Source organism: Salvelinus alpinus, chromosome 28, assembly GCF_045679555.1.
Source record: "Salvelinus alpinus chromosome 28, SLU_Salpinus.1, whole genome shotgun sequence".
NCBI lineage: Eukaryota > Metazoa > Chordata > Actinopteri > Salmoniformes > Salmonidae > Salvelinus > Salvelinus alpinus.
Window position 1 is genome coordinate 25,685,350 of NC_092113.1, and position 21,128 is coordinate 25,706,477.

A 21,128-nucleotide genomic window follows, 5' to 3' on the forward strand; every position below is an offset into this window, starting at 1 on the left:
TTATCCTAATCTCGACGACAGAAAACCAAATCTTGGTTGCTTCCTTCATTACGAGAGACTAGATTTGTCCAATTAATAACGTTGCACAATTACATGTTGGTACCTGTGTTTAAAACAGTTTCAGGCTCATGTCTTGGCAGTGTTCAGAGTTTCCAATAATAGTTCAGACAGTGAAACACTGGGTTACAGGCCCTCTACTGTACATTTACTACTAGCATCTGTTCTATGGCTATAGAAATGGTTAATTGTGTGTGTGTGTGTGATGCTTTTTCCTGTCTGCTGCCAACTTCAAAAATCTACCTCATTGCTCCTACCTGTGACTCTCCTTTATGAGTTTGTGTGCTGAGAGCTTATAGAATACACCTGAGAAACTGCAACGGAAACTCTATACAACTGCAGTATACACTCAGTGGCCCGTTTATTAGGTACACCACCCGTTCACAAAAATGGATCGTTTCTACAGAGAGCGACTCACGTGGCTTTGGTTTGCTCTATAAAGTAGGCAGACAGGCATTTGGTCACTGTTCAATTGAACAGAATGGGCAAAACGAGTGATCTAAGTGACTTTGAGCGTGGTATGATCGGCACGTCGGATCCAGTATCTCAGAAACGAGCGCCATCGTGGGCTTTTCATGCACTACAGTGTCTAGGTTTTACAGAGAATGGTGCGAAAACATCCAGTTAGCGGCAGTCCTCTGGGCAAAAACTTGTTGGGCGAAAGCTTGTTGATGAGAGAGGTCAAAGGAGAATGGCAAGCTAACAGACAGACAAATAACTGCGCTGTACAACAGTAGTGTGTAGAACGGCATCTCGGAATACACAACTCGTCGATCCTTGTCACGGATGGGCTACTGCAGCAGACAACCACACCAGGTTCCACTCCTATCAGCTAAAAACAAGAAGAACCGGCTACAGTGGGCAAGCGATCACCAACACTGGACAATTGAGGAGTGGAAAAACAACACCTGGTCTGACGAATCCCGATTCCTGTTGTGTCATGTTGATGGCAGAGTCAGGATTTAGCATAAGCAGCATGAGCCCATGGATCCATCCTGCCTGGTGTCAACGGTACAGGCTGGTGGCAGTGGTGCACTGTTGTGGAGAATGTTTTCCTGGCACACGTTAGGTCCCTTGATACTAATTGAGCAACGACTGAACGCCACAGTGTATCTGAACATTGTTGCTGACCAAACCCAATGTACCGCCATCCAATCTGCAGCAACTGCGTGATGCCAAATGTTCCCTGTGGAACATTTCCGACACCTTGTAGAATCCATGCCCTGAATAATTCAGGCTGTTCTGGAGGCAAAGTGGGGTCCGACCCGGTACAAGATGGGTGTACCTAATAAACTGACCACTGAGTGTATGTGTTATATGCATGATTGTGCTAGCCTTTGCCTATACTATACACAAACATATTTGTGTGCATACATGTGGGCGTTTCTTTCTTTATGTGTGTTAATTCTGCCTGTGTGTGCTTGTGTGTCCTGTACTGTATGTGTGAAGGTATGTTTGTATGTTCAGGTATATGCATGCTATCCAGCTCCAACTCTCTCTTCTGGTCTCTCTGTCTACATGTGTGGGAAGCGGAGATGAAAGTAGCAGAGGCGAAATAAGTTGCGTTTCTTTTTGTCACTGGCGCTGTTGTTACTGCTGCTGCTGTCCTGCTCACCTCTACGAGCCCTGGCTCTATCCCTGGCCCTAGCTCTGCCCACTTCCTCCATCGTGCCCTCTGACCTCTGCCCTCTGTGCCCCCACGTTCTGTTCCTCACACTACCGTGCTGATCCGGTTGATAGGTTTGGATTTGGAGCTGACCCCTGTGCCAGTCGCCCCAGCCCCCGTCACCTGGGGTCCCTGCTGAGGCTGCCCGGGGTGCTGGGGGGGGTGAGGCGTAAGAGGGGTAAGGGGGATAGAAGGGGGGGGTAAAGGGGAGTGGGGGGGGGGAGGGGGGATGGAAGAGAGAGGAGGGTACTGGGGCTGATACTGGGCGGCGGACGTAGCGTGATGGGCGTTGACGGAGGCGGGCGGCTGCTGGTGCTGATGTTGGTGGGGCAGCGTGCCAAAAATGAAGTGAGACTGATGTGGGTGGGCGGTGGGGTGTGGCGCGGCACTGAGTGGGTGCCCGGGGTGGGTGTGGGAGTGTGCGTGGGGGTGCGGGTGGGAGTGAGACAAAGTCAGAGGAGGTTTGCTTGGCACAGCGCACCCCCTGATAGATTGTGGGGTCTGCGTGTGGTACAGGGCGAACTGGGGGTTCTGGGAATGTTGGGAGTGAGGAGAAAGGGGGGGAGGACAGCCCACTGCTATGTTGCCGTAGCGACCCTGCATGCCATGCTGGGAAAACTGGGAGAGATGGGCCAGCTGCTGGAGCTGGGCGTGAGGGGGGCCAAAAGGAGGGCGACAGGGGAGCGGCCCTCTCTGAAGGATATGAGGGGGCACGCCCCCGCCTGGCAAGAGAGGAGGGCCAGCTTGGACGTGGTAGCGATGGTGATGGTAGTAGGGGGGAGGGGGCTGCACGACGGCCGTGTGGCAGTACTGAGCATGCAGGGCCTGGATCTTGGAAGGGCCCCCCTCTGACTGGCACAGAGATGATGGGGAGTGAGGAGGGGGCCCTCCCGTAGTGGGTGGGGGGACAGGGGCGGGGTAGGGTGGCCCCGGTGGTATAAGGGGACTTGGCGGTTTGGCGCGTTTGCTGCCGAATAGAGAGCCCAGGAAGGAGCCCGTATTGCCCCCCCCAGGGCCGCTCCCCACCCCTGCTCTCTCTACACTGCTGGGAACCCCCCCAACTCCCATCCCAGCAGCGGTCTGTTGTTGCCCCGGCCCACCCCCCACCCCCGTTCCGGGGCTCAGGATGGGGCGATGCGGCCGGTAGTCTTCTGTAGGGTAGCAGCCTGGGACCACGCCCGGAACCGGGTAACACTGGTGGGGCCGGGGGCTGCTAATGATGGAACCCTGAGGAAGTGGGAGGACAGTTGAGGAGGAGCTCTGCAAACATACATACAGTATGACATCATATCACAAATCACTGGAACACTGCAATGAGTATGTCAGTTTACAAACACCACAACACCTGCACATCAACAACAAACCATTGAAACAAACAAACAATGCAAGAATGGAGAAGAACAAGAGTTGAGAACAAAAACATGCACAGGCAGTTGTGAGAGCCCAGAGGCATGGTTATACAAAGCACATTCCAGAACACAAGCATACACACGTCAATCACACACGTCAGTCACACACGTCAGTCACACTCGTCAGTCACACACGTCAGTCACACACGTCAGTCACACACGTCACACAGAGAACATGCTACTGATGGGTCAGGGTCAAAGACGACGGGAATGACTTCACATTTATGGCTCTATTAAAGGAATGTACTGGGATGGCTATGCTTGAGGGGCAGGTATTAAAGGGGCAAGTGCACAATTCAGTTAGTCCATTCAGACTTACTTCCATGGTACTGTCGAGGGAGCCAACACTGTTACTGCGACCACGTTTCCCTGCACCCAGCCAGGAAGAGGCAGGTTGCGGAAGAGAGGAAATACAGTAACAGAATGTTTCCGAGTGAGCTTGCAGAGATGCAGCAGATACTGTGTATTCATGTGCCAGAGGAAATAGAACACGATGCAACCAGGAGGCGAAGCAAGGAAAAATCTAAAGCAGTCCCATGGGTAGGGTACTCTCTCAGTGTCTCGACTATAGTGTCTGAAGAATTTCAGTTAATTCTTATAAAGAACCCAGTCAGTCAGTAAAAATAGCATATCTCTATCAACCGGCAGGATTAGTGAAAGTATTTTATTAGAATAAGACACCATTTTCAAGAGGGAGTGGTTTGTGTGTGTGTGTGTGTGTGTCTCACCTCCGTCTGATAGGTCTCTGAGAGATGAGCTGAGCGCGGAGCGTTTCAGTCCCTCTCCCGCAGAGTAGTTGTCATCTAGACTGGGCCTTCCCAGGGTGCCGTTCACCACCTCACCCTTCACCCCCACTCCGCCTCCGACCAAGCCGGTCAGCAGGCCAGTCCTCATCACCCCTTTCTGCTTCTCCAACTCAGCTATGGATTGAAGGAGAGAGATGGAGAGATCGAGAGAAAGAGAGAGAGATTGACAATATAAGTAGTTAAAAGCAATACTCCCACATCACTGCCTGTCTTCCTGTAATTCACTTACAGGTGGAAAGGGTAAGATACAGGAAAGCAATAGCCACTCTGTTACTCCATCGAGCCACACACAGCTGTAGTTCCCCATAATGACCAACAGGGGGAGGTGTACTCACACTCTACTCTGTACTTCTCCATCTCCTGCACCTCAGCTATACTCTCTCTCAGGTCACTGACAAAGCGGGTGCGGTCCTGCTGACTGGGAGCCATGAACACGATAAGGACCTTACTGTCCCCACCCAACACTGCTGAGGTCAGACGGATACCGTGGAGGTAGTCTGGGTGACAGACAGAGAGGAACATAAAAACAAAACATTTATCGTATGGTTGTTAACTTTATGACCTATGATGACAGGCATAGACATATAGATACACACACACAGAGTGAAGGGAGCGAAAGGGAATCCTAGTGTACAGAGGAGACAGTTAATGTAGTATCTAGATGGATGGTTGAGTTGTGTAAAGAATATGAGGAGCAGGCAGAGATGGGAACAGGGTCTCACAGGAGTTCTGGAACATGTGGACTTGCATCTCCACTAGAGGGAAGGACTGTCTGAAACTGTACGTCACGGAAGTCTTCTTCTTCTGGAAAATCTTAGTCACCTGAGGAAGCAAATGGAGAAGATATGGTTGTTTAGGTAGGGGAAAAGAGGAAATCACTCTTACATATTTCTATATTGTTTAGGATAGCCTGGTGGTCTTCAACTCTACATAGCCATAGTAGGACGCTCTCATAGGAATTCCCATTGTTATGAGGACGTGTTACAGGAAGCCTTACCACCAGCAGGTCATTGAACAGGAAGACCTCCCGTTGGTGAACTCCTGTCCTCTGGGGTCGGTTGGGGTCAGGCACCTCATAGAGCTGACAGCAGCATACCAGCCTGCGGTGTGGCAGAGACATCACCTACACAAAACACAAAAAGAAAACTAGTTCAGTATTAAATCTCCTTAAGGCTGAGCAGTAACACAAAGAATGTACTAGTATTACAGCTTGTCAAAGCTTGTCAACAGCTCGTACTACACAGCTCCTCGCAGGCTAAACAGGGAAATGACATGGGGCTACATTTACATTTCAAGCCCAGACAACTCACAGGCTTTTTGCCTACTATGACTCTCTCCACTGCCTGCACTTGGGACACGTGGTCATCATTGGTCCTTAGCTCCCACTTCTGGATGCGCTGGTAGATCCCAACCAACAGATCCCTGGGAATGTCCTGGCCATTGTCCACTCCTAGAAGACATGCAGAGAAAGAGACAGGCTGTTATGTGTTCATGTATAAATGCACCTACATCAGTCTATTTCCTGCTGTATTATGTTGCTCATTTGATTGAAAGGCCCAAGACTTGCATTATCTGGGAGGTATGAGAGGCATGAGTCATGACCCAGAACTCATACAAGCCAAAAGGATGAGACAAACGCAGTGGCAATAGTCATAATTTATCACAGTACCCTGCTAATTTATAGTCTGGGTGCTAGCCTGAGAATTGTATTTCTCCCAACACCAGGGAGAGCCATATGCTAAGTTTAATGTTACATGATTATTTTGTTTGTGCGCATGTGTATGGATGTGTTTGTTCCAACCGCACCTCTGAGGTTCTTGATGAAGTCCTCTATCTTCATCTTCCTCTCTGCCTTAACGTTGGGGCTGTACATATCCGTGTTGAGGAGGATGATGGCGAAGGCCAGGATGAAGATTGTGTCTGGGTTCTGGAACTGGCGGACCAGCGTTGGGTTACACACACAGTACCGCTGACTGGGAGAAAGAAGAATATGTTGTAAAATCTTAAGAGAGATTTCCAAAAACAACACACATTCTCTATCACACTAACAACGTAGTAGAACCATGAGATTGGCAAAGCAGGACTATTGTACACGTAAACACAGGAACACATAGTAAACATACCTGAAAGCCTCTATGAGCCTCTCTACTTTCTGGGCTTCTCCTTGAACTCTGATCTGGGCCTGGAACTTCCTCAGAGCATCGTCCAGATCCATCCCAGAGAAATCCATCTCGTCCACCACACAACTACAACACACACAGGAGACACAGTCAACACTGTAACAGTAGCCTCCCCAAGGACTTTTTTTAACCCCCCCCCCCCCCCCACGTCATTTTGCATTTTGACATTTCTGTTTTATATTTTTGTTTTCACAGCTTTTTGCCACACAAGCATTTTACATACATTTACATGGTACTTTTTTTTATATACATTGAATTTGGATAGATAGTACATACCATGTGTACCCTATACATAGTGTTATCAGTCATAACTATTCCAGATCCCCTCAGCTTCTCTCAGCCCATCCCACCTATCTCCTTAGGCCACCTCTTTAGATTTCCCTGCGTTCATCTTTTTCAACAGTGTTTTGATGTTTTACATATGTTTGAAGCTTTCTAATCACATAGTATCCGCAGATTGTAATTTAAAGATTTCTATTTTTGCTAATAGTATTATTATATTGTTGATTGATTGACTATGGCTTTCCAAATCTCCCAGCAGTGCTATTTGTAGATTTGTTCATCCATTCCTGAACTTGTGACCAGAAACAAGCTACATGGGGGCAATATCAGAATAAATGATCTAAAATCTGCAAAGCTGAGATGGTTTTAAGCCCCATATATACAGTGCATTCGGAAAGTAGTCAGACCCCTCGACTTTTTCCACATTTTATTACGTTACAGCCTTATTCTAAAATGGATCAAATATTTTTTCCCCCTCATAAATCTACACACAATACCCCATAATGACAAAGCAAAAACAGTATTTTTTGTTGACATTTTTACAAATGTATTAAAAATAAAAAACTGAAATAGTCTAGGGAAGTGAACCAAAAAATGTCTGAAGGTCCCCAAGAACACAGTGGCCTCCATCATTCTTAAATGGAAGAAGTTTAGAACCACCAAGACTCTTCCTAGAGCTGGCCGCCCGGCCAAACTAAGCAATCGGGGGAGAAGGGCCTTGGTCAGGGAGGTGACCAAGAACCCCATGGTCACTCTGACAGACCTCCAGAGTTCCTCTGTGGAGAAGGGAGAATCTTCCAGAAGGACAACCATCTCTGCAGCACTCCACCAATCAGGCCTTTATAGTAGAATGGTCAGACGGAAGCAACTCATCAGTAAAAGGCACATGACAGCCCGCTTGGAGTTTGCCAAAAGGCACCTAAAGGACCATGAGAAACAAGTTTCTCTGGTCTGATATAACCAAGATTGAACTCTTTGACCTGAATGCAAAATGCCACGTCTGGAGGAAACCTGGCACCATCCCTACGATGAAGCATGGTGGTGGCAGCATCATGCTGTGGGGATGTTTTTCAGCGGCAGGGACTGGGAGACTAGTCAGGATTGAGGGAGAGATGAATGGAGCAAAATATAGAGAGATCCTTGATGAAAACCTGCTCCAGAGCGCTAAGGACCTCAGACTGGGACGAAGGTTCACCTTCCAACAGGGCAACGACCCTAAGCACACAACTAAGACAACGCAGGAGTGGCTTCGGGACAAGTCTCTGAATGTCCTTCAGTTGCCCAGCCAGAGCCCGGACTTGAACCTGATTGAATATCTCTGCAGAGACCTGAAAATAGTTGTGCAGCCTGACAGAGCTTGAGAGGCTCTGCATAGAAGAATGGGAGAAACTCCCCAAATACAGCTGTGCCAAGCTTGTAGCGTCATACCCAAGAAAATTTGAGGCTGTAATCGCTCCCAAAGGTGCTTAGACAAAGTACTGAGTAAAGGGTCTGAATAGTTATGTAAATGTATTATTTCAGTTTTTTATTTTTAATATGTTTGGCAAAAATGTCTAAAACCCTGTTTTTGCTTTGTCATTATGGGGTATTGTGTGTAGATTGATGAGGAAAAAAATCTATTAGAATAAGGCTGTACCACAACAAAATGTGGAAAAAGTGAAGGGGTCTGAATACTTTCCGAATGCACTGTATCAGTAAGAAACCTTAACTACCAGTAATACCCTAAAATGAGAAAATATCACACAATAAAAATTAAATAAAAGGATAGAATAGATTTATAGAAATGCATCCCCTCTAAATTAAGGATTTAGTAATCCCCTGTTATCCCCTGTTACTGTATATTCCCATTCTGAATTATACCCCTCTACCTCTCTCCCTCCCCCATTCCCAGACTTACTCCAGTACGTCCTTGTTGAACTGTTTTTGCCGGTTACCAAGGAATTCTCCAATCATCTGTCTGCTCAGGCCCTTCCTCTCCAGGATGAAGCGAGCGATCCCAACCGGAGTGTCGGACACAAAGCCTCTCTCGATCAGGTACTGGATCCCTTTCTCTGGCTTCCTGAGTACCAGAGAGACCAATCAGAAAGTCACAACAAAGAGAACGACTCCCCTGACGCTATATCCTACTTGTCCTATTTTGAAGGTTTTACTTTCAATGATTGGGATACGTGGCTGTTTGTTGTATGTAGTTTATGTAGTAAAATATGAATGGATTGCAAATGTCTTACTTGTTGAATAGGTTGAGTCCGATGCGGTACTGGCGTCTTTGCACTACGTCGTTGTTGAATGGCGGTGAGTCCCAGCTGTGTCTACTCTCTCTCTGGTAGGTCTGCTTTCCCAGAGGGGGTAGGGGCTCCCTCAAGCTGTCCTGAGACGAGGAGCCAGAGCTGCAGTTCACCGTTTCGTTGGAGTTGGTGGTGGAGTTGAGAGAGTCGTTGTCCCCGTCAGACAGACAGGGCTGCTCTAGGCCACCAGGGGGCAGCGCAGCAGAGGAGGAGGAGGACAGGGGGGTGGTGGGGGGCTGCTGGGGGGAGGACGAGGACGAGGGGGTGTCTGGGTACTGGTGGTGGTGAGGGTGGTGGTGATGGTGGTGTGCCACGTGATGGGGGATGTGAGTGGGCAGGGGGGGGCCCCGGTCAGGGGCCCGGGTCTGGCCCTGCGCTGCTGCTGTGGAGACAGGGCGGGGAGTGTTAGGGGAGTGTTTCAGGGTTCCCTGAGGAGAGCCTGCTCCTCCTGCTGGCTCCTGCTCATAGATCTGTCTGCTGAGGGAGCCACGGTCTGAACGGTCGCTAGTGTCCACGGAGCTGTCGCTGGGGGGCTCGATGGTGAGCAGAGGCAGGTGGGCGCCCCTTAGACGGTAGTCTCGACACTCCGTGCAGGGGGTGCTGCGACGGCTGTTACTACTACCCCCTCCCTCAGTATCCCTGCTGTCCTCACGGCCCCCCACGCCTCCCCTGGGGCCCCAGTACTCTGTGTCTGTGCTGCTGGGGGCCCGGTCCAGAGACAGGGGCGAGGAGGGCATGCAGTCATCCATATATAGAGTGACATCACTGTAGGAGGTGGCTGTGCTGTCTCCATGCATGCTGAGGCCTCCTCCACCTCCTCGGGATCTCTCACCCAGGCCTCTGCGGGATGAGGGGTTACTGCTGCTGCTCCACACACACTCCCCAAAGTCATCACTGATGCCTCCGCCCTCCCTGCTACCCTCTTGGGAGTCATCCCGCCCTCCACGGCAGGTCAGGGCGTCATCTATTGAGTCAGCCAGGGACTTTACCTGTACATGGTGAGAGGAAGCTCAGTACAGTTATTAGGTACAGATACTCAACCGGCAGTGTGACAAAACAAAGACTCAAACAGGAATAGAATTGAATAGAATCTCCAACTGAGGCTTAATTTAACCAGCCACCCGATTCAACATATTACTGCTGTAGTTAAAGAACCAGCTGTCTGACTGACCTGTTTGGAGAAGGAGTCTTCTAGGTGTGTGTAGTCTCCTGTCCGCTCTGTGTCAGGTGAATGAGGAGGGCCGATACCCACACTGTGTGTGAAGTTTGTCTGTGTTCCGGCCCCCTGCTGCTGCGCCTGGCGGTCGTCAAATGAGTACTGCAGCCGCATGTTGGACAGAATGATGCGTCGCGTCATGCGGCTCTCGGACGCCGAGTTGCGGAGGCGCTCAAAGTTCTTGTTCATACGGTACTGGCGGAAGGCCGTCTGGATGGTCCGGGCTGCTCTGCGGCTCACGAAGGAGCCACCGTACTTTCTCTCCAACATCTCCACCTGACAGAGGAGACAGAACAGGACACAGAGCAGTTATAGACAGGGCTACCACAACACTCACTACCAGTAAAGTAATGCATGTTGTCATGCTTGTTCTTTCTCTTTCACAGTTCAAACCATAGTGTATATACTCTAACCACACCTCAGGGCAGGCCTACATGTACCTTCTTGTCCTGTAGGTCTGTGGAGAGCTCATAGCTGTCAGACAGACTGGCCTTGCACCTCTTGTTCTCCTCCTCCTCTTGCTTGCGGAGGGCCAGACTGGCAGGCTGATGACGTGTTCGCAGTGCCCAGGCAAGGCTGGCCGAGCTTGGAGGCGCCACACACGGAAGCCCCCGGGGGCCTGGAGGACCAGGACACCTGCTGTTGTCACTGTAGCGCTCGGTGCCACGCAGGTACGCTGTGGTCTGGCTGTAAGGGCCGTCTATGTGGGGCCCTGGCGGCTCCACACATCGGGTTTCTGCTTCCACACTGTGTACAGAAGCATGAATGAGAGGGGAAAGGGCTTGATGAAAAGGGGACATACTTTACTGCAGTAATCCCCAGCCCCAAACAATCTCCAGTCCCAAACACAGATGTATTGTCACTAACAGGTAAGTCACATACATGCAGAAATTAGACCGGCGTAGCAGGAAACTTCTCCTGCTGGATCTCATGATGGAAGAGGACCAAACTTACACACACACATTCACACACTCAAACTGGAACTTTGTACTTAGCTTCTCACCACAACAAAGATCATAATTTACTCCAGCTATTCTAAATAGGTCACTTTATGTGCAGCAACCCTTTCAGTCACACCGATGGTAATAAAACAACGTGATCAAAGCTACAGTGGATTAGCATGACCCATTCCACCAAAACAATGTTCCTTCCACTGGAGCTGACAGAATCATGTGAAGTTTCCTGCCTTGTGAACCAAAGTCATGCAGGTGACAGGGTCTCTGCCCTCTCTCTCTCTCTCTCTCTCTCTCTCTCTCTCTCTCTCTCTCTCTCTCTCTCTCTCTCTCTCTCTCTCTCTCTCTCTCTCTCTCTCTCTCTCTCTCTCTCTCTCTCTCTCTCTCTCTCTCTCTCTCTCTCTCTCTCTCTCTCTCTCTCTCTCTCTCTCTCTCTCTCTCTCTCTCTCTCTCTCTCTCTCTCTCTCTCTCTCTCTCTCTCTCTCTCTCTCTCTCTCTCTCTCTCTCTCTCTCTCTCTCTCTCTCTCTCTCTCTCTCTCTCTCTCTCTCTCTCTCTCTCTCTCTCTCTCTCTCTCTCTCTCTCTCTCTCTCTCTCTCTCTCTCTCTCTCTCTCACTTTCTTTCCTTCTTTCCAGGCCGGACAAACTCCCTGTGCTATTAATGTACTACTGCGTTTCAGTACCCTTGTTCAGACATGTCTCTCTCTCTCTCTGTCTATATATATATTTTTTTTTTCTTTTTTGTCTTTTTAGCAGTGAGTCTCTCTCTCTTTCTGTCTCACATTCACTCTCTGTCATACAGGAAAATAACAAGTATTTTCACATTAGGGCAGTCATTAGCCATAAACACCCTCCACTGCCACATGCCACTAACTCCATACCTGACCGGAAAGACCCGGTCTTAACAATAAGGTCACACGCATGGGCGCATAGGACTGTACTTTTGACAAATACAGTAGATTATGAAACAAACACTTATACATTAAAACATTAACTTCTCCCACTAGGCCTGTACAGTACTACAACATACATGAGTCTGATGTAACCTACATAATGACCTACTGCACAAAATAAATCTAGAGATAGGCAACACACAGGCATGTAGAAACAGAAACAGCCTCATATAGAGTAAAGCCCAACAGTCTTCTCAGGCCTGATCTTCCAGGTAATCCAACAGCTACTCCACTGTCCTGCTCTCTATCCCATGTAGCAACAGTCAGCCAGTCCAGTCAGCCAGTCAGTCAGGCAGTCAGTGAGTAACCATTTCACCACAGTCATATGCTCCTGCCTTGACTTCCTTCCCTTGCCACACCCCCTCTGTCCAGGCGCTGCCCTCTGGTTCTTTCTCCCTCCCTGAAGAAAACATAATGACAGAGCAGAGGCACAGGGAAACTAAAACTGGCAGTGTGCAAATGTATGTGGTGAAAGCCATATTCAGACTATGAGGCAGGCAAACGTCATTGTAAAATACCTAAGTGGTTACAACACGTTCTGTAGGACTAGGGTACAACAATTTGGAAAGATATGTCCTTTCTCTCTCTTTTTGGTCCTCCCTTTTTCTTGTTTATCTCATTCTCTTCCCCTGAGAAGCAGTGATTTCCTGTGTTGGTGTGGAGCTGACAGAAAATATTTGACAGGAAGGAACACTTTGGAGGACTATGGAAACAGAACACCAATGATCCTTACACAGCCACAGTAGACACATTAGTTGAGGTTGAGAATACTATGTTATTTGTGCAATAGCAACAGAGTGTTGATGTTACAACACCTTAGTATTCAGAACATCAGAGGAGAGGAAGCTGTGTACCCACGTCATAGTGGTTTTTAACAGCATTTCCTGTACCGAGAAATAAACAGTTTTCTCTGATAAAGAGGGTGAAACAAGACCACAATACTATGAAAGACCGTTTGAACACATGGGACCGTAGCATGTTATGTAATAACAACAGGAGTCACTCTGGAGCCAGATGTACAGCGATACATCTCTGACCACTGCTGGAAAGTTAACCTCACTGCAGCTCAGTTCAGATAAAGATTTCAGTTGGGATGTTGATTTTGTTACTTGAGAAATAGTAGTGGCCAATAAGTGTACATCAGTTACATTTGTCCTATACTTCACATTGATGTACATTGTGTTTGGACTATTAGAGGTACTGTATTGATGTACCTTGTGTTTAAACTATAAGAGGTACTGTATTGATGTACATCAAATCAAATTGTATTTGTCACATGCGCCGAATAGAACAGGTGTAGACCTTACAGTGAAATGCTCACTTACAAGCCCTTAACCAGCAATGCTTTAAGAAGATAAGAAAAATAAGTCCTCTACTGGCAGCTTCATTAAATAGTACCCACAAAACACTAGTCTCAGCGTCAACAGTGAAGAGGCAACTCTGGGATGCTGGCCTTCTAGGCAGAGTTGCAAAGAAAAAGCCATATCTCAGATTGGCCAATAAAAAGAAAAGATTAAGATGGGCAAAAGAATACTGGACAGAGGAACATGTACACGGTAGTGTACATGTAGGTAGAGTTAAAGTGATTATGCATAGATTATAAACAGAGAGTAGCAGCAATGAAAAAGAGGGGTCTGTGTAGCCCTTTGATTAGCTGTTCAGGAGTCTTATGGCTTGGGGGTAGAAGCTGTTAAGAAGCCCTTTGGACCTCGACTTGGCGCTCCGGTGCTGCTTGCCGTGTGGTAGCAGAGAGAACAGTCTATGACTAGGGTGGCTGGAGTCTCTGACAATTATTAGGGCCTTCCTCTGACACCGCGTGATAGAGAGGTCCTGGATGGCAGGAAGCCTGGCCCCAGTGAAGTACTGGGCCGTACGCACTACCCTCTGTAGTTCCTTGCGGTCGGAGGCCGAGCAGTTGCCATAACAGGCAGTGATGCAACCAGTAAGGATGCTCTCGATGGTGCAGCTGCAGAACCTTTTGAGGATCTGAGGACCCATGCCAAATCTTTTCAGTCTCTTGAGGGGGAATAGGCTTTGCCGTGCCCTCTTCATGACTGTCTTAGTGTGTTTGAACCATGATAGTTTGTTGGTGGTGTGGACACCAAGAAACTTGAAGCTCTCAACCTGTTCCACTACAGCCCCGTCGATGGGAATGGTGGTGTGCTCAGTCCTTCTTTTCCTGTAGTCCACAATCATCTCCTTTGTCTTGAGGTTGTTGTCCTGGCACCACACTGCCAGGTCTCTGACCTCCTCCCTATAGGCTGTCTCATTGTTGTCGGTGATCAGATCTACCACTGTTGTGTCATCGGCAAACTTGATGATGGAGTTGGAGTCGTGCCTGGCCATGCAGTCATGAGTGAACAGGGAGTACAGGAGGGGACTGAGCACACACCCCTGAGGGGCCCCCGTGTTGAGGATCAGCGTGGCGGATGTGTTGTTCCCTACCCTTACCACCTGGGGGCGGCATGTCAGGAAGTCCAGGATCCAGGTGCAAAGGGAGGTGTTTAGTCCCAGGGTCCTTAGCTTAGTGATGAGCTTTGAGGGCACTATGTTGTTGAACGCTGAGCTGTAGTCAATGAATAGCATTCTCACATAGGTGTTCCTTTTGTCCAGGTGGGAAAGGGCAGTGTGGAGTGCAATAGAGATTGCATCATCTGTGGATCTGTTGGGGCAGTATGCAAATTGGAGTGGGTCTAGGGTTTCTGGGATAATGGTGTTGATGTGAGCCATGACCAGCCTTTCAAAGCACTTCATGGCTATAGATGCGAGTGCTACGCGTCGATAGTCATTTAGACAGGTTACCTTATTGTTCTTGGACACAGGGACTATAGTGGTCAGCTTGAAACATGTTGATATTATAGACTCAGTCAGGGACAGGTTGAAAATGTCAGTGAAGACACTTGCCAGTTGGTCAGGGCATGCTTGGAGTACACGTCCTGGTAATCCATCTGGCCCTGCGGCCTTGTGAATGTTGACCTGTTTAAAGGTCTTACTCACATCGGCTACGGAGAGCGTGATCACACAGTCGTCCTGGAACAGCTGGTGCTCTCATGCATATTTCAGTGTTACTTGCCTCAAAGCGAGCATAGAAGTAATTTAGCTCGTCTGGTAGGTTTGTATCACTGGGCAGCTCGTGTCTGTGCTTCCCTTTGTAGTCTGTAATCGTTTGCAAGCCCTGACACATCCAACGAGCGTCGGAGCCGGTGTAGTACGATTCAATCTTAGTCCTGTATTGAAAGTTTGATGGTTCGTCGGAGGGCATAGCAGGATTTCTTATAAGCTTCCGGGTTAGAGTCCCGCTCCTTGAACACAGCAGCTCTACCCTTTAGTTCAGTGCGGATGTTGCCTGTAATCCATGGCTTCTGGTTGGGGTATGTACAGTGGGGCAAAAAAGTATTTAGTCAGCCACCAATTGTGCAAGTTCTCCCACTTAAAAAGATGAGAGAGGCCTGTAATTTTCATCATAGGTACACTTCAACTATGACAGACAAAATGAGAAAAAGAATCCAGAAAATCACATTGTAGGATTTTTTATGAATTTATTTGCAAATTATGGTGGAAAATAAGTATTTGGTCAATAACAAAAGTTTATCTCAATAGTTTGTTATATACCCTTTGTTGGCAATGACAGAGGTCAAACATTTTCTGTAAGTCTTCACAAGGTTTTCACACACTGTTGCTGTTATTTTGGCCCATTCCTCCATGCAGATCTCCTCTAGAGCAGTGATGTTTTGGGGCTGTTGCTGGGCAACACGGACTTTCAACTCCCTCCAAAGATTTTCTATGGGGTTGAGATCTGGAGACTGGCTAGGCCACTCCAGGACCTTGAAATGCTTCTTACGAAGCCACTCCTTCGTTGTCCGGGCGGTGTGTTTGGGATCATTGTCATGCTGAAAGACCCAACCACGTTTCATCTTCAATGCCGTTGCTGATGGAAGGAGGTTTTCACTCAAAATCTCACGATACATGGCCCCATTCATTCTTTCCTTTACATGGATCAGTCGTCCTGGTCCCTTTGCAGAAAAACAGCCCCAAAGCATGATGTTTCCACCCCCATGCTTCACAGTAGGTATGGTGTTCTTTGGATGCAACTCAGCATTCTTTGTCCTCCAAACACGACGAGTTGAGTTTTTACCAAAAAGTTATATTTTGGTTTCATCTGACCATATGACATTCTCCCAATCTTCTTCTGGATCATCCAAATGCTCTCTAGCAAACTTCAGACGGGCCTGGACATGTACTGACTTAAGCAGGGGGACACGTCTGGCACTGCAGGATTTGAGTCCCTGGCGGCGTAGTGTGTTACTGATGGTAGGCTTTGTTACTTTGGTCCCAGCTCTCTGCAGGTCATTCACTAGGTCCCCCCGTGTGGTTCTGGGATTTTTGCTCACCGTTCTTGTGATCATTTTGACCCCACGGGGTGAGATCTTGCGTGGAGCCCCAGATCGAGGGAGATTATCAGTGGTCTTGTATGTCTTCCATTTCCTAATAATTGCTCCCACAGTTGATTTCTTCAAACCAAGCTGCTTACCTATTGCAGATTCAGTCTTCCCAGCCTGGTGCAGGTCTACAATTTTGTTTCTGGTTTCCTTTGACAGCTCTTTGGTCTTGGCCATAGTGGAGTTTGGAGTGTGACTGTTTGAGGTTGTGGACAGGTGTCTTTTATACTGATAACAAGTTCAAACAAGTGCCATTAATACAGGTAACGAGTGGAGGACAGAGGAGCCTCTTAAAGAAGAAGTTACACATCTGTGAGAGCCAGAAATCTTGCTTGTTTGTAGGTGACCAAATACTTATTTTCCACCATAATTTGCAAATAAATTCATTAAAAATCCTACAATGTGATTTTCTGGATTTTTTCTTCTCATTTTGTCTGTCATAGTTGAAGTGTACCTATGATGAAAATTACAGGCCTCTCTCATCTTTTTAAGTGGGAGAACTTGCACAATTGGTGGCTGACTAAATACTTTTTTGCCCCACTGTACGTAAGGTCACTGTGGGGACGACGTCATCGATGCACTTTTTGATGAAGCCAATGACTGATGTGGTGTCCTCCTCAATGCCATCGGAAGAATCCCGGAACATATTCCAGTCTGTGCTAGCAAAACAGTCCTGTAGCTTAGCATCTGCTTCATCTGACCACTTTCTTATTGACCAAGTCACTGGTGCTTCCTGCTTTAGTTTTTGCTTGTAAGCAGGAATCAGGAGGATAGAATTATGGTCAGATTTGCCAAATGGAGGGCGAGGGAGAGCTTTGTACGTATCTCTGTGTGTGGAGTAAAGGTGGTCTAGATTTTTTTCCCTCTGGTTGCACATTTAACATACTGATAGTAATTAGGTAAAACTGATTTGAGTTTCCCTGCATTAACTTCTCTAGGGTAGGGGGCAGCATTCGGAATTTTGGATGAAATGCATGCCCAAATTAAACTGCCTGCTTCTCGGGCCCAGAAGATATGATATGCATATAACTGGTCGCTTTGGATAGAAAACACTCTAAAGTTTCCAAAACTGTTAAAATAGTGTCTGTGAGTATAACAGGACTGATTTGGCAGGCGAAAACCTGAGAAAAATCCATTCGGGAAGTAGTTTTTTTTGTTGGTTTTGTAGTTTTCTATTCAATGCCATTACAGTATCCATTGACTTAGGACTCAAATTGCAGTTTCTATGTCTTCCACTAGATGTCAACAGTCTTTAGAAATTGTTTCAGGCTTGTATTCTGAAAAATGAGGAAGTAAGAGCAGTCTGAATGAGTGGACCCTAAAGTGTCACAGAGCTTTTTCATGCGCGAGACCGAGAGAGTGCGTTTCTTGTTTACCTTTTAAATTGACGACGTTATTGTCCGGTTGAAATATTTTCGATTATTTAGGCTAAAAACAACCTGAGGCTGGAATATAAACATCGTTTGACATGTTTCTATGAAATTTACGGATACAATTTAGATTTTTTTTGTCTTCCTGTTTTGACTGCGTTTGAGCCTGTGGATTACTGAAGAAAACGCGCTAACAAAACTGAGGTTTTTGGATATAAAGAGACTTTATCGAACAAAAGGAACATTTATTGAGTAAATGAATGTCTGCTGAGTGCAACCATATGAAGATCATCAAAGGTAAGGGATGAATTTTATCTCTATTTCTGACTTGTGTAACTGTTCTACTTGGCTGGTTACTGTTTGTAATGATTTGTCTAGTGGGCTATGTTCTCAAATAATCGTAAGGTATGCTTTCGCCGTAAAGCATTTTTTAAATCTGACACCGTGGTGGGATTCACAAGAAGTTAATCTTTAAACCTAAGTAAAATATGTTTTGTTTTCTGAATTTTTATAATGAGTATTTCTGTATTTGAATTTGGCGCCCAGCAGTTTCACTGGCTGTTGAAGAGGTGGGACGCTAACGTCTCACGTACCCAAGAGAGGTTAAAGTCCCTGGCCACTAGGAGCGCCACCTCTGGATCAGCGTTTTCCTGTTTGCCTATGGCCGGATAGAGCTCATTGAGTGTGGTCTTAGTGCCAGCATCGGTCTGCGGTGGTATATAGACAGCTACGAAAAATATAGATGTAAACTCTCTTGGTAAATAGTGTGGTCTACAGCTTATCATGAGATACTCTACCTCAGGTGAGAAAAACCTTGAGACTTCCTTAGATTTCGTGCACCAGCTGTTGTTTACAAATATGCATAGGCCGTCACCTCTTGTCTTACTAGAGGCTGCTGTTCTATCCTGCCGAAAAAGCTTAAAACCCGCTAGCTGTATGTTAATCATGTCGTCGTTCAGCCACGACTCGGTGAAACATAAGATATTACAGTTTTTAATGTCCCATTGGTAGGATATACGTGCTCGTAGTTCGTATATTTTATTATCGATTGACTGTACATTGGCTAATAGGACCGATGGTAAAGGTAGATTACCTCCTCGGCAACGGATCCTTACAAGGCGCCCGGACCGTCGTCCATGATCTCTCCGTTTTTCCCTCCTGCAAATGACGGGGATGACGGCCTCATTGTGTTTGAACTATTAGAGGTACTGTATTGATGTACCTTGTGTTTAAACTATAAAAGGTACTGTATTGATGTACCTTGTGTTTAACCTTTCTAGCCCAGGGGTTCCGCTAGCGGAACACCCGCAACATTCCGCTGAAAAGGCAGCGCGCGAAATTCAAAAATATTTTTGTGAAATATGTAACTTTCACACATTAACAAGTCCAATACAGCAAATGAAAGATAAACATCTTGTTAATCTACCCATCATGTCCGGTTTTTAAAATGTTTTACAGCGAAAACACAACATATATTTATGTTAGATCACCACCAAATCCAAAGAACACACAGCCATTTTTCCCAGCCAAAGATAGTCACAAAAGCAGAAATAGAGATAAAATGAATCACTAACCTTTGATAATCTTCATCAGATGACACTCATAGGACATCATGTTACACAATACATTTATGTTTTGTTCGATAATGTGCATATTTATATCCACAAATCTTGGTTTACTTTGGCGCCATGTTCAGAAATGCCTCCAAAATATCCGGAGTAATTACAGAGAGCCACGTCAAATAACAGAAATACTCATCATAAACTTTGATGAAAGATACATGTTTTACATATAATTAAAGATACACTTGTTCTTAATGCAACCGCTGTGTCAGATATTTTAAAAACTTTACGGAAAAAGCATACCATGCAATAATCTGAGACGGCGCTCAGAAATACACAACATTTCTCCGCCATGTTAGAGTCAACAGAAATACGAAATTACATCATAAATATTCCCTTACCTTTGATGATATTTCATCAGAATGCAGTGCCAGGAATCCTAGTTCCACAATAAATCGTTGTTTTGTTCGATAATGTCCATTACTAGTGCCCAATTAGCTACTTTTGCTAGCACGTTTAGTTCATATGTCCAAACGCTGGCGCCGGTCCAGGCGAACTCGGACGAAAACTTCAAAAAGTTATATTACAGGTTGAATAAACTGGTCAAATTAAGTAGAGAATCAATCTTCAGGATGTTGTTATCATATATATCCAATAACGTTCCAACCGGAGCATACGTTTTTGTCTACAGAGTAATGGAACGCATGGCCATATCATGACTAGTGCGCGTGACTAGGAACTAGCATTCTGCCAGACCACTGACTCAAATAGCTGCCATCCGGCCCCACATCACACTAGAGGCTTCATTCTACGTTCTACTGACTGTTGACATCTAGTGGAAGGCGTAGGAAGTGCGAACAGATCCATATCTTACTGGGATGTGAATAGACGATGAGTTTAACATCAACCAGCCCCAGAATTTCCACTTCCTGTTTGGAAGTTTGCCTGCCATATGAGTTCTGTTATACTCACAGACATAATTCAAACAGTTTTAGAAACTTCAGAGTGTTTTCTATCCAATAGTAATAATAATATGCATATATTAGCATCTGGGACAGAGTAGGAGGCAGTTCACTATGGGCACGCGATTCATCCAAAGTGAAAATGTTGCCCCTTATCCCTAAAAAGTGAACTTCTTTGGGACTGGCGGCAGTATTGAGTAGCTTGGATAATAAGGTGCCCAGAGTAAACTGCCTGCTACTCAGGCCCAAAAGCTAGAATATGTATATAATTAGTATATTTTGATATAAAACACTCTGAAGTTTCTAAAACTGTTTGAATGATGTCTGTGAGTATAACAGAACTCATATGGCAGGCAAAAACCAGAGAAAAAAATACAACCAGGAAGAAGTAATTGCCTATCGGATATACAGTGTCTATGGGGTCATATTGCACTTCCTAAGGCTTCCACTAGATGTCAACAGTCTTTAGAACCTTGTTTGAGGCTTCTACTGTGAAGGAGGGGGGAATGAGAGCTGTTTCAACCAGGTGTCTGGCAGAGTGCCATGAGCTCAGTCTCGCACGCTCCCGTGAGCGTTAGCTGCGTTCCATTGCATTTCTACAGAGAAGGGAATTCTCCAGTTGAAACATTATTGAAGATTTATGATAAAAACATCCTAAAGATTGATTCTATACTTCGTTTGACATGTTTCTACGAACTGTAATATGACTTTTTGTCTGAACTTTTGCCTGGAGTTGCCCGCGCCTCCTGAGTTTGGATTTGTGTACTAAACGCGCAAACAAAAAGGAGGTATTTGGACATAAATGATGGACTTTATCGAACAAAACAAACATTTATTGTGTAACTGGGGTTCCTGGGAGTGCATTCTGATGAAGATCATCAAAGGTAAGTGAATATTTATAATGCTATTTCTGACTTTTGTGACACCTCTCCTTCTTTTGAAAATGGCTGATTGTTTTTCTGTGACTTGGCGCTTACCAAACATAATCGC

The 21,128-nt window shown here is 46.4% G+C and overlaps 1 protein-coding gene across 4 annotated transcripts in view; it reads right to left on the reverse strand.

The window, feature by feature from the left end:
* The window catches only part of LOC139557500 (IQ motif and SEC7 domain-containing protein 2-like), a 69,445-nt gene continuing 48,317 nt past the window's right edge, over positions 1-21,128 (reverse strand). The window contains exons 1-14 of one of the 4 annotated variants that reach the window (XM_071372425.1): positions 11,948-12,079; positions 10,342-10,648; positions 9,857-10,177; positions 8,629-9,674; positions 8,298-8,459; positions 6,062-6,184; positions 5,745-5,911; positions 5,249-5,388; positions 4,936-5,061; positions 4,661-4,760; positions 4,274-4,435; positions 3,861-4,052; positions 3,452-3,501; positions 1-2,950 (exon numbers count right to left, since the gene is read on the reverse strand). In XM_071372425.1, coding sequence (XP_071228526.1) covers positions 1,769-2,950; positions 3,452-3,501; positions 3,861-4,052; positions 4,274-4,435; positions 4,661-4,760; positions 4,936-5,061; positions 5,249-5,388; positions 5,745-5,911; positions 6,062-6,184; positions 8,298-8,459; positions 8,629-9,674; positions 9,857-10,171 — 3,765 coding nt within the window. In that variant the 5' untranslated portion in view covers positions 10,172-10,177; positions 10,342-10,648; positions 11,948-12,079 and the 3' untranslated portion in view covers positions 1-1,768. Of the gene's footprint in view, positions 2,951-3,451; positions 3,502-3,860; positions 4,053-4,273; positions 4,436-4,660; positions 4,761-4,935; positions 5,062-5,248; positions 5,389-5,744; positions 5,912-6,061; positions 6,185-8,297; positions 8,460-8,628; positions 9,675-9,856; positions 10,178-10,341; positions 10,649-10,783; positions 11,160-11,947; positions 12,080-21,128 lie in introns of those variants that run through there. The other 3 variants (XM_071372424.1, XM_071372422.1, XM_071372426.1) reach the window with 3 other exon arrangements.